The sequence below is a fragment of the Musa acuminata genome, chromosome BXJ3-9, assembly GCF_036884655.1.
Source record: "Musa acuminata AAA Group cultivar baxijiao chromosome BXJ3-9, Cavendish_Baxijiao_AAA, whole genome shotgun sequence".
Classification (NCBI taxonomy): Eukaryota; Viridiplantae; Streptophyta; class Magnoliopsida; order Zingiberales; family Musaceae; genus Musa; species Musa acuminata.
In genome coordinates, this window is record NC_088357.1 from 9,169,288 (window position 1) to 9,181,791 (window position 12,504).

A 12,504-nucleotide genomic window follows, 5' to 3' on the forward strand; every position below is an offset into this window, starting at 1 on the left:
TAAAATCATAGATTATACGAGAAAAAACCATATTAGAATGACATCGACTGCTGCTTGAAATTTAATGCCAAGGTCACCACCATCGCCACCAGAGAACAAGCTGCAATCAATGTGGAAGCATCCATCTCCCCGTACTTCTGCTTCTGCAAACTCGTTTCTTCTTCCTGCACAACATCAGGATCACAAACACACAGTGCCTGGTCGTCGTAGCTCAGCCAAGCTTGTCTTCACCTTCAGGACATACTCATCTTTGTTTCGTCACTGTGCTTCCTCCTCCCCGTGCTTGAGATGAGGCACAGACAACCTCTGTTCGCTGGAGACGTTCATGAACCCCACGGCCATGGCGACGACCACGGCCATGCTCGCAGTCAAGGGAACACTTCACACGGCGCTTCTCGCATCCGCCGCAGCGCACAGCAGCACAAAGCCAAAACGAGAGCAGGGCCTCTTTTGGCTTCTCCCTCCTGGTATGCCCAATCCGGTCCAGTCAACCAAACCCAGGCAAGCCAGCCGAACCGGTTCCACGGAAGGACCGACCAAGGTGGGTCCCCTCCGGGCCCATGAGGTACCATCCCGGGAAACGAGACGGCGCGGGCCCACCGTACCGCGCCCCGCCAGATTAAACCGAGTAATTAAAGATTAAACTATTATTAATCCTTCCGAATAAAAAGATTAAACCGAGTAATCGCTGTACCTCCAGTACCATTGACAGAAGCGGTGGGTCCCACGAACATTTCCTCCAATCACTTCTGGGCAGGTTTTCTGGGTAGATCGACGAATAAAAAAGTATTTTTTTCACGGTGGGGCGGCGCTCCCGTCGCTGTCGCACGAGGAGGAAAGCACGCGCCGAACTGTACTCGCCACCTCACCGAGGGACCTAATGGATTAATCCCGCTAAGCTAATGGGCTAAATCGAGGACTTAACCCCTTAAACCACAGCGTAGGCGTAGATTATTGCACGCGGCACGTGACGTCGGCGCGGGGAGGGTTCCATTCATTCCTCGCGCAAGATCACCCTCGTCCTTCGATGTATTTACGCTCTCGCCAAAGAAGGCGTCCCCCTTCGCGACTCGGGAAAGCTGACGAGAAAGCAATCATCAGCTACGATTTAGGCAAAGAGTCGAAGCGTTGTAGCCACTTGTTATGGGCTAATATGTTGCGTGCGACGTATGTTTACATGCCATAACAGGAGATGCCATATTGAAGCCTCAATGATTTGGATTATTAGTGGAGGTGTTCGATCTTAGCAAGTAAACTCGCTTGCTAATGCAGTACCTATTCCTACCTGCAACAACACCGTTATTACTAATGTTACAAACCATGGTGTAGTAGTAGTAATAACCGGAGCTCACAAGCTTTCCCCAAATTAGAAGCCCACTCCGCGCTCGACACGTGTCTCCCGTGCACGAATCCCCGGCCGATGGACGTTGATCGCAGACGAGGGATCTCTTCGGCAAGCACAATTGCTTATCCCACCCGTTCGTTCGGGCTCGATCTTACCTTTCTCCTAATTGGATTATTTAGCGGGTCCCCTACAACGAGCGGTTTTTTTTGTCGTTAAGCCCTTTCCACAAGACAAAATTAGGCCGCGCGACCTCCAGCTCGATCGCCGTTTACTTTCCGCGCGATGTGACCGCAGCCGGCCGCGGTTGGAACTGTTATCCGGGGGGTTAAAGCCGAACAGAGGACGAATACGGGGGCTAAACTGCTTATTATCCGCTGGTAGAAGAAGAAATGGGAGAGGGGACGAGTGGACCGAGAACGAGTACTCTTATTTTATTTCGCTTACTCTCTCCTACGCTGCCGCTGCTGTTGCTGCTTCTTCTTCTTCTTCTTCGTCTTCTTTTGGTCCCTCGCTTGTCGGGAGACGAACCTCCTCAAAGGGTCGAAACCCTCGTTCCCCGCAACCCGCGCAGGGGACCCCGCGACCCGGTTGGCTCACCACCGGACAGATTCGTCGGAATCCGCGGCCCCTGCCTTCGAACCGGTGGAGCTCCGGTGCGGCCAGACCCGCCCCCGTTCTGGTGCCCATGGAGGTGGCCTGCGGTTGAGTTTCGTAGACGGCGGTGGCGGTGCTCGAGGGAATTAGGAAGATGAAGGCGGATGCCAGTGGAGCTGCGGCTCCGAGCCCTTGCGAAGGTGAGTTTGGCTTCGAGCTCGTTTTCTAGATGCTTTGTCTGTGGCCGCAGGCCGAGGTGGGGGGTTGACGCTTGTGGTGTTGGTGGTGGTGGTGTCAGGGGAGAGGAAAACGATAAACCCGGAGCTGTGGTACGCCTGCGCGGGGCCGCTCGTGACGGTGCCGCCGGTGGGGAGCCTCGTCGTCTACTTCCCCCAAGGGCACAGCGAGCAGGTAAAGATGTGACTGTGGCCTTTTCTAGCGTGTGCTCTGCGGGAGTGTTGCTATTGCTTCCTCCTCGGTTCCTATGTAGCCCCGATCATGCGGGTTTGGAAAGGACCTCCTCTTTGAATGGCCGGAAGCTTTCATAAAGCTTGTTAGCGAAACCATCTTTTTTGCCCTTTTTCTTCTTTCTGGCCTGTAAATTATGCTGCCTTCTTTTGGTTCTTTTTCCTGAACGATATATGTTGGCATACCATTCTTCACGTTACGAACGGATTTGGCGAGTTTCTTAATATCCTATGGGCTTAATGGCTTCTATATGAAGTGTACAGGGTTTCTTTATTCTCAATATTTGGGAGATCTGCAGATACCAGGAATTTTGATTATGGTACTTGATTAAGAAATTTGAGAAAAAAGCACTTGATTAAATGAACACGGTTTTCAAATGGGAATGACTGCAATTGATTCTTATTAGTTTACGTTTTCTTGATTAGTAAAAGTTTTTTTATTTATTTATTTCCTTCATTTGCTGTTATTTTAAGACCCGATCGTTCCACTTTTGCTTTCAGTTTACTGAATAATATGCTTGGTAAGGGGTGAAATCAAACATGATGGGTTGATATTTGCAATATCTTTTCAATTGTGGCAATAATTGTGATTTCTTTCTTATAGTATTCCATAACCCTTCCTTTTTTTGCATCATATTTGTAGCTTAAAACATAAGCAATGTCTGAGCTTGAGGAAGAGGAAAAGAGATTTGGGGACATTATGCCTTTGGATGGAACATAGTTGGAACAGTTTCTATCTTATAATTATCTCGTTGTAGCTTGCATGCGAAATTAGATTAGAAACAGATCACAATATCATTCTCAGATCAGGGACAAGTTCGACCATGATGATTGATGACTCTTGTTTCATACATATATACTGTTTCCAAATTGTGAAGGAACATCTCAGGTCAATATTATTGTGAATCACTTTATACTGTACATGTGTCATCTCTGTAAATGGTTTATGGTGGTACGGAACCTGCCAACGAATGTGGTGCTTTCTTGTGAGTTCTAGAGGGTGGTGACAGGGCAGTTTTATATGCTGGAAAACCATGTACCTGTTGTTGGCCTATGTCAAACAAAAAATATTTTTTTTCAGTTATCTCAAGCTATAGAATTAATTTCTAAATTCTTGTTCATGGTATTCTCTTCTCTAGTTTTTTCTTCAGTGAGCTACTCTCTACATGATCGATAATGTTTGATTGTATGAACAGATCTTAGAAATCACAACTTGACTATTTTGCTAGTGAAGTTCCTAAACTGGCCTGGAGATCTGATAGTTCTACTCGCATAGATGGTTGAACCGAATTTTGTTTCGGAAATTTCTTTTATTTTTTTATTCGATTTTAGGTTGTGTTCTTTGTTTAAAAGCCGGTTTAAATTTGATGTTGATTGGGTTTGACATTTACAATGAGCATTGGACCTGCTGTATTTCATTTTATCAATATTGGGCTTTTCTGGCTAAAATATAGGTTATGCTTATAAATGCAATTGGTTAAGCTAAAACAGTATGGATAAATAATAGAAGAGCATGTAGTTCATATGAAAGAAATCACTGAAGAATATACGAGGGGCTTTCAGGTTGTGAGGATAAAACTTGTATTTGTTCTTTCAGGTTGCAGCTTCTATGCAAAAGGATATCAATGCTCATATTCCAAATTATCCAAATCTTCCCTCAAAGTTGATATGCCTTCTTCACAACGTTACTCTGCATGTATGCCACCATTCATTAATGTTTATTCCTTTTGTACATGCAAATTATGATTGCATTTTCAGTTACCTTATACTTTCAAGGTTGGCTTTGTAATGCTTTAGGCAGATCCAGAGACAGATGAAGTTTATGCTCAAATGACTCTTCAGCCAGTCAACTCAGTGAGTCATCTTGTCTTATTTATCCAATAGATGCTTCAACCATGCCTTCTACTTCTAGCTAAAGAGGGGTAAAAAGATGTGGGCACTAAGTTCATATTTTGACTTAGAGTTGCTCAGCGATTAAGTTATTTCATCTGCTTGGTACTCATCCATCAGCAAACAAACATTGACCAAAACTAGAAAGAACAAGATTGATTGCTTTACAGAAAAATTATTGCAACCTTTACACTGATTCTAAGTCCCCAAGAGTAGAGTTTTCTTGCATGGGAGCTTCCTGTCTATTGATATTGACAAAAAGCATCATGGTGAAGAAAAGCCTTGGTCTAGAAATGTGGCCTTTGGTTTTAGCCTTGATGATTGTGTGGCTAATGAACTTAATGTATTATGATAGAGAGGATAATTCTTTTTCTTTCGAGGAAGATACTAATAACAGTTGTTGTTGTCTCATACTTTAACATATTAATCCTTCCTGTATGCAGTAATTTGAAGCATTTCATCAATATGTACCTCACTTATTTACCTCAATGCAGTATGACAAGGAGGCATTGCAGGCATCAGAGCTTGCACTAAAACAAACCAGGCCACAAACGGAATTCTTTTGTAAGACACTTACTGCAAGTGATACAAGCACTCATGGAGGATTCTCCGTGCCCCGTCGTGCTGCAGAGAAAATTTTTCCTTCTCTTGTATGTAATTTCTGTATGCATGTGTGGCTTTTGTATGTAATACAGGCTTATGGTAGTTCTTTGATGATCCATGTTGCAAACCTTGTTATTCTTGTGTAGGATTTTTCAATGCAGCCACCTGCTCAAGAATTACAGGCCAGAGATTTGCATGATAATCTATGGACTTTCCGTCATATTTATCGAGGTTAGGCAGAAAAAAACCTAATTGCTGAACATATGCTCTACAAGCTGTGTTAGAAGTTATTCTTCTTGATACTCAGAAAACCTAGTTGTAAATGCTAAGATGTAGTGACTTGCTGAACATATGCACTAAATTTGGATTTCTTGTTGAGCTTGGTATTCTTGAAAGGTCATGTTCTTTCTCTGAAATCTAGGCCAACCGAAGAGGCACTTGCTCACAACTGGTTGGAGCTTATTTGTGAGCGGAAAGCGGTTGTTTGCCGGTGATTCCGTGTTATTTATTAGGTAATGACATTCTAATCTCTATACAGTGCACCAATACCCTTATCATGTTTTCTTGTTTCCAGATTGTCATTTGTCATGACCCTAAAAGGCAAACGATCGGAACACATTTTTGTTTGTTTAAATTGGACTTTTTATTATTATTTCTTTCATATTTGTCCACAAAAATAATACCAAGTGCCCCTTTTTTTCTTTCTGTTTTTACAGCTGATGGTAGAGGGTTAGCAAATTGATCTAAATCATTGTCAGCTCATATGTTTCTCCTTCATCGTCCTTATCTGCAGGGATCAAAAACAACAGCTTCTTTTAGGCATTAGGCGTGCTAACAGGCAACCTACTAACCTATCATCATCAGTCCTGTCAACTGATAGTATGCATATAGGCATTCTTGCTGCTGCAGCCCATGCTGCTGCCAACCACAGCCCATTCACGGTGTTTTACAACCCAAGGTATGTTCTTTCTATTCCTAGTTTTGTTCAAGATACATAAGTTCTATCTGAAATTTGACCATCTACAATTTTGGAGCAATCAGTTGTTAATTCTCGTGTATATCTGTTATATATTACAATAGGAACTTCTTGTTGTTCTGCAGGGCTAGCCCTTCAGAGTTTGTTATCCCTTTTGCAAAATACCAGAAGGCAGTTTATAGCAACCAAGTATCCCTGGGTATGCGCTTCCGAATGATGTTCGAAACTGAAGAATTAGGAACAAGACGGTAAGAAACTCAATTTACTGGATTAGCCGCATCAAATTCTGATCTGATGTAAACCAATGCCTTTCTCTAGCAAGGGTGTTGAAGAGGCCAGACAGGGTGAGAAAGGTCATTCGCTGGCTAAACAATGTTTAGTCATTTAAGTGAATGGCGCTGAGGATGCTCCAGAAGCATCATTTAAATCCTTTTAACAATAACAAAATAAAAATCAGACTTGTCCAGTAATCAGGAAATGCTGATGAGGAAGTGACAGACAATGGTATTGCTAGAGAGAAAGAAGATTCAGATGGAAGAAGAGCATAAAAGAAAAAACAAGTGGAAAGGAAAGAAAAGAGCAAACCAAGAAAAATGTATCAATAAGAAAAGATGAATGAAGAAGAGGATCATGAAAATGGAGGAGCACAGGGTTGCTGGTGTAAATGGAGATGACTGTGAAATGCCCTAGCCCAATGAGTTATTGAAGGGGAGTGCTTAATTTGGTGTCTCCTACTTAAGCACCTATTCAGTTAGGCAAACACTTCTAGTTTTGCATATTCATTGAAGTACTAGACTGAAGTTTCCTGTTTCTTTATCGGCAACCACTTTCTCATTTAATGTAAACACTTGAAATTTATAATTCTATCGGAAAGTTCTTATCCAATCAAAAAGGTAAACTTGCTCTAAATTCTGCAGGTACATGGGTACGATTACAGGTATTAGCGATCTAGATCCAGTAAGATGGAAAAACTCACAATGGCGCAATTTGCAGGTTGGCCTTTAATGTCAGTGATCTGCATGCTTTGGTTTTTCGGTCCACAGTCTTAGGCTGTCAGGCTAGTTAAAGTTTTGGACTGTTTACCATTTTCTTACAATTTATTTCCTATTAATAGTATTATGCATGCTCGACAGGTTGGGTGGGATGAGTCTGCAGCTGGGGAGAGGCGCAACAGGGTCTCTATATGGGAGATTGAACCTGTAGTAGCTCCTTTCTTCATTTGTCCTCCATTTTTTGGAAAGCGACCCAGACAACCAGGAATGCCAGGTACATTTTGATGCATGATATGTGAACAACAAGATCTCTGTATAAATGGCTTTAGATGATTGTGGCACATTCTTGTCTTAAGCTACTTTTCTAAAAGATCTGAAACAATCTGCTGCATGTCCTTAATAATCTTTTTCAACAAAAAACAATGAAGTCCTTGGCATGGAGAAGAAGAATGGCTAAAACTGTATTATAAGAAACAAACTATCATGATTTGGCAGTGGATGGCAAAGAACCAGCTGTCACTGAAGCAGGACCCCAGGGCTCTAGATAGCGGAGAGGACCTTGGTAATAACTGTAGATGAATCTTGATCACAGAATTTGGAACTAGGACATTGAGCTAGGTTTCTGTAGCTTTAATTGTGAGATTTTTAGTATGCTGAATTGGCAGTTGATGTTGCAGATGATGAATCATCTGAAATGGAAAATCTTTTCAAGAGAGCGATGCCTTGGCTTGGAGAGGAGATCTGCATAAAGGATTCTCAAACTCAGAGCACAATAATGCCGGGTTTAAGTTTAGTTCAATGGATGAACATGCAACAAAATCCCTCTCTTGGTAACCAAACCCTGCAGACAGAATACTTGCGCTCCCTTGCTGGTCCTGTTATGCAAAATCTTGGCCCACCTGATCTTTCTAGGCAGTTGGGCATGCAAGCTCAAATGTTGCACCAGCATAATGTACAATTCAATGCCAGTAGGCTGCCTCAACAAGGCCAACAGGTAGATGAACTTGCTAAGGTATCGATTCCACTGAACCAAGTGGGTGCTTTTAGTAGACCCCCACAACAAGTACAAGATTTAGCTATGCAGCAGAAGCAACAATTGGTCAACCAAGCTTTACCATTAAACCAGACACACAACAACATCATACAGCCACAAGTTCTGGTCCAGACTCAAGTGCAGCCACAGCTGCAGCAACAGCCAATTATCCAGAACAATCAGCTATTACAAACTGCTCTCCAACAGAGTCAGCAACAACATCCGCAGCAACTGCTGCAGCCACATCAAAATCAACAGCAGCTACAGCAGCAGCAGCAGCAGCAGCACCAGCAACTTCAGCAACAATACCAGCAAGCACAAAGTAGGATGCCAGTTAAACTCCCTGTCCAAGTGAATCAACAGTTATCTGACCAACAGATTCAGTTGCAGTTGCTACAGAAACTCCAGCAGGAACAACAGCAGCAAGCATTATTTTCACAGCCAAGAGTGCAACAGCCTCAAATTCACCAAATTCAGGAATTCCAGAGAACTATCCCAGATGTACAGCAGCAGTTGTGTAACTCTAATTCACTAGTTCAGCAACCACTGATCCCTCAACAATGTGCAAAAACTACTTCACAGGCTGTGAGGCTGCCACAGATCTTGCAGAACCAGTCACAGCAAAAGCCTCAGCAGCAGCAAATTCCATCAAGTGATTTTCCTGAGGCAGTCCTTTCCACCACACCAGTAACTAATCTTATCCCAGCTAGTGGCAGCTCTTTGCTAGCTGCTGGGGGGACACAGTCGGGAGTTACAGATGACATCCCATCTTGTTCCACATCGCCTTCAGCAAACAATGGATCAATTCTTCCTCATTCAATCCTGAATAGGAACGGGCACCACAATCTCATTTCAACAGAAAAGACATCTCAGTCAGTTATTACAATGCTCAACCCAAGCTCCTTTGAAGCTGCCACCGTAAATCCCAACATCTCCAAGGAGCTTCCAAAAGTTGTACATAATGTAAAGCCCTCAATCCCAATTCCCAAGGTGCAAAATCAGGGAATTGTAGCCCCTCAGACATATCTAAGCAACACAGCTCAAATGGATTACTTGGACACTACCTCCTCGGCGACTTCTGTGTGCCTATCTCACACTGATGGGTCTTTAAATCAAGCCTTACCTCTCCTTTCATTCAATCAGCCATCAATGCTTAGATATGCACCTCCAGAGAGTGATATTCCTGGCACAGATCCAAGAAATAATGTCCTTTTTGGAGTTAACATTGATGGTTCAATGGGAATACCTTTGACTGCTGATGCTTTGCTGGTTAATAACATTGATTCAGGAAAGTTTCAGAATCATATCCCTGGAGATGCAGTAGCCAATTACAGTACCTCAAAGGATGCTCAACAAGAGCTGTCATCATCCATGGTTTCACAATCATTTGGAGTTCCTGATGTGGCATTTAATTCTATGGATTCAACAATTAATGAAAATGGTTTACTAAATAGGAACTCCTGGGCCCCAGCACCGCCTCCGACAATTCAACGCATGCGCACTTACACCAAGGTTTATGGCTTCAATTTTGGAATCTATACATTTGTTTCTTTGAGCATTAACATGTGATCGTTTAATTTGTCTGCTAAATAATATGGAAACTTTATCTTCTTTCGTAATGGGACAGACGAGTTTAATTTATCTTCTTCTTTCATAATTTGATTTGCAATATTGTTTACAGGTGTACAAACGTGGAGCTGTTGGCAGATCTATGGATATCACACGATATTCAGGTTATGATGAGCTGAAACATGATCTTGCACGAATGTTCAGCATAGAGGGACAGCTGGAAGATCGGCAGAGAATCGGCTGGAAGCTGGTTTATGTAGATCACGAGAATGATGTTCTACTTGTTGGAGATGACCCATGGGAGTAAGTTATAACATTAATTTAAGCATTATATTCAGTCTTTGTTCAGTCTTTTTTTCATGGGTAGAAGAAAATTCCATTATTCTCTAGCATGATTTAGATGCCATTTTGACACAACTCAATGTCAAACATATCAGGCGTATACTGGTCTGTACCATCTGCTTTCATCGAGAAGAAAAAAAAGATCGATACCAGACCATATGGTCGGTCTGCTACCAGTCATTGGTTGGATTAATAAGTAGCATTTGGTAGTGGCACGTATTGATCTGACCAGTGGTTGAAACCACTCTTTAGGGTTGTTAAAAATTAAAGAAATGACATTAATGCACAAGTATCTGGCACTTCTGTTGTCCCTTTTGGTGGAAGCACTTTCTAAGTATAATATTTGTGTTCCCCCTTTTTTCTCCTAGACATACAAAGTGATGGCACAACCCATGTAAGTTCTACCATGTTATTAAGCATGGATATGAATATCGGTCAGTATAGTGTATATTGATGGATATATACCAATCCAACCACAGACTGGTATCTGGCCATATCGTCCAGTATTGGTTGGCATTACTTTATTATTATTTTGGATGGTATTGGACAGCATAGGTCAGTAATGCCGCTCATATACTATACCGATCCAGTAGATTGTAAAAACTGATATCCAATCAAGGTTTAAATACTCAAAAATTAAAGAAATGACATTAATGCACAAGTATCTGGCACTTCTGTTGTCCCTTTTGGTGGAAGCACTTTCTAAGTATAATATTTGTGTTCCCCCTTTTTTCTCCTAGACATACAAAGTGATGGCACAACCCATGTAAGTTCTACCATGTTATTAAGCATGGATATGAATATCGGTCAGTATAGTGTATATTGATGGATATATACCAATCCAACCACAGACTGGTATCTGGCCATATCGTCCAGTATTGGTTGGCATTACTTTATTATTATTTTGGATGGTATTGGACAGCATAGGTCAGTAATGCCGCTCATATACTATACCGATCCAGTAGATTGTAAAAACTGATATCCAATCAAGGTTTAAATACTCATATTTTTGTATCTCTCAAGGAAGAAATGATAATATTATCTAGGACTTCAGGATATTTGAAGTAAATATACATACCTGTGAGAATTTATTATCATCTAGAAAATATCCAATACTTCCTGGAATAATTGGATATCTGTGCTTTTCCCCAACTTTTATGTAATGATAATCAAAGTATATAGTGCTTTCAAGTGGACAAAAGTCCTATTAGTGATCCAAGTGTTCAACCAAATAGAATATATAATTATTTATGAATAAGACAGTGAATTTAGGTTTAAGAGTAAAGTGATGCATAAGAAAAATTAAATAATCATATGCAATTTAATCCTTAAATGTAAGCAGAAAGAAGAGCAAAAACATTATACTTATATTCTTTTGCAATTTTCTTTATATCCTTTGCTGTGATGCTGTTGATTAATTACTAAATAATCATAGGATCCAACTCAGTTCTAACAAAGCATGACTACTACAAACGTACAGGGAGTTTGTAAGCTGTGTTCGGTGCATCAAGATATTGTCCCCGCAAGAAGTCCAACAGATGAGCTTGGATGTTGACTTGGGAAACAACAGCCTCCCGAATCAGGCTTGCAGCAGTTCAGATGGTGGAAACGCCTGGAGGGGCCAGTGTGACCAGAACTCAGGCAACCCCTCTGCAGGATCATATGATCATTTTGAATGACACAGCGGGTCATGCAGCAAAACTGATTTCGACACTCTCGTTAGACAAGGTCAATTCCTTTTACTTGCCAGCCCTTTTGCCTAATCTTGTTCAAAGAGTGATGTGAAATTTAGAATTCAACTGACCATGAAAGTCCAATATGTAAAAGCAAGAGTAGCTGCACCGGGTTGGAAAAGCCACCCATCTTGTCTCTAATGGAGATGAGAGATTGTGGTAGTGAATTATCCAAATCAAGGGAATTAGCAGTCTCCATTCAGGAGCTGCAGTCTCTTATTGCCGTAGGTTTTCTACTTCGGATGAATGTTCCACACTTTATGATAGTGAAAAGCTTTCATATTTTTCTACTATGGACGTGTAGCAAGTAGCATCACAATAGACGACTGGAGAAACCAAGTGATTTACTTGGGTATGAAAAGTTAAATGGAGCATTTTGCATGTGCATTGCTGCATGTGTTTTCGGTGCGATTATAACTTACTGCCTCCTGTTGTTGTGACTTGTTGCACTTGTTCGATAGATATCTGTTTGTTAGCCTGAAGGGAGATGGGTGATTCAAAGAGAAGAAACTGATCGAATCTCAATGTTGCTGACTTGGTGCAATATTGAGATTTAATTCTGAAGCTTAAGAGTGTTTCTTTTGACAGGCTCAGGTGTAGTCTTTGTATTAGATTTGGGCTATAGGGGTAGAAAGAGTTTGCTGTCACTAAACTTATGCTCAAGTAGTTTAGATTATTGTTAAGTCTATCAAAGAGTTAATTATCCCATTGGGTCGATTGTGGTAAATGATATCAGCATAGGATGATTTTATGCTGTATTTGGACTTTAAGGATGCGACACCCCTATGGGTAGGTCAATTGAAGGTCTAAAATGACTACGATCATAACATTGGGCTTAATGATTTGTGATTCAGACTTATCATAATAGGTCAGTTATCCATGGTCAAACCGTGACAGGTTCAAAAGTCAAACCTGATAAAAAAAAATCCAACGTAACAACAAATGATGCTAAATCCAAGA

The 12,504-nt window shown here is 41.5% G+C and overlaps 1 protein-coding gene across 1 annotated transcript; it reads left to right on the top strand.

The window, feature by feature from the left end:
- Positions 1-1,743: 1,743 nt before the first annotated feature.
- Positions 1,744-11,939, top strand: LOC103997901 (auxin response factor 19). Its single transcript, XM_009419239.3, has 14 exons — positions 1,744-2,139; positions 2,238-2,350; positions 4,004-4,102; positions 4,204-4,260; positions 4,791-4,946; positions 5,046-5,130; positions 5,321-5,411; positions 5,693-5,857; positions 6,001-6,123; positions 6,793-6,868; positions 7,009-7,141; positions 7,545-9,412; positions 9,582-9,772; positions 11,292-11,939. Exons 1-14 carry the CDS (start codon positions 2,094-2,096, stop codon positions 11,488-11,490), a joined length of 3,402 nt encoding a protein of 1,133 aa, XP_009417514.2. The 5' UTR covers positions 1,744-2,093; the 3' UTR covers positions 11,491-11,939.
- The last annotated feature ends 565 nt before the right edge of the window (positions 11,940-12,504 follow it).

Coding starts and splice junctions, on each gene's coding strand:
- LOC103997901 (XM_009419239.3), top strand. CDS start 2,094: ATGAAGGCGGATGCCAGTGGAGCTGCGGCTCCGAGCCCTTGCGAAG. Junction 2,140..2,237: donor GGCTCCGAGCCCTTGCGAAG/GTGAGTTTGGCT, acceptor TGGTGGTGTCAG/GGGAGAGGAAAACGATAAAC. Junction 2,351..4,003: donor CCCAAGGGCACAGCGAGCAG/GTAAAGATGTGA, acceptor TTGTTCTTTCAG/GTTGCAGCTTCTATGCAAAA.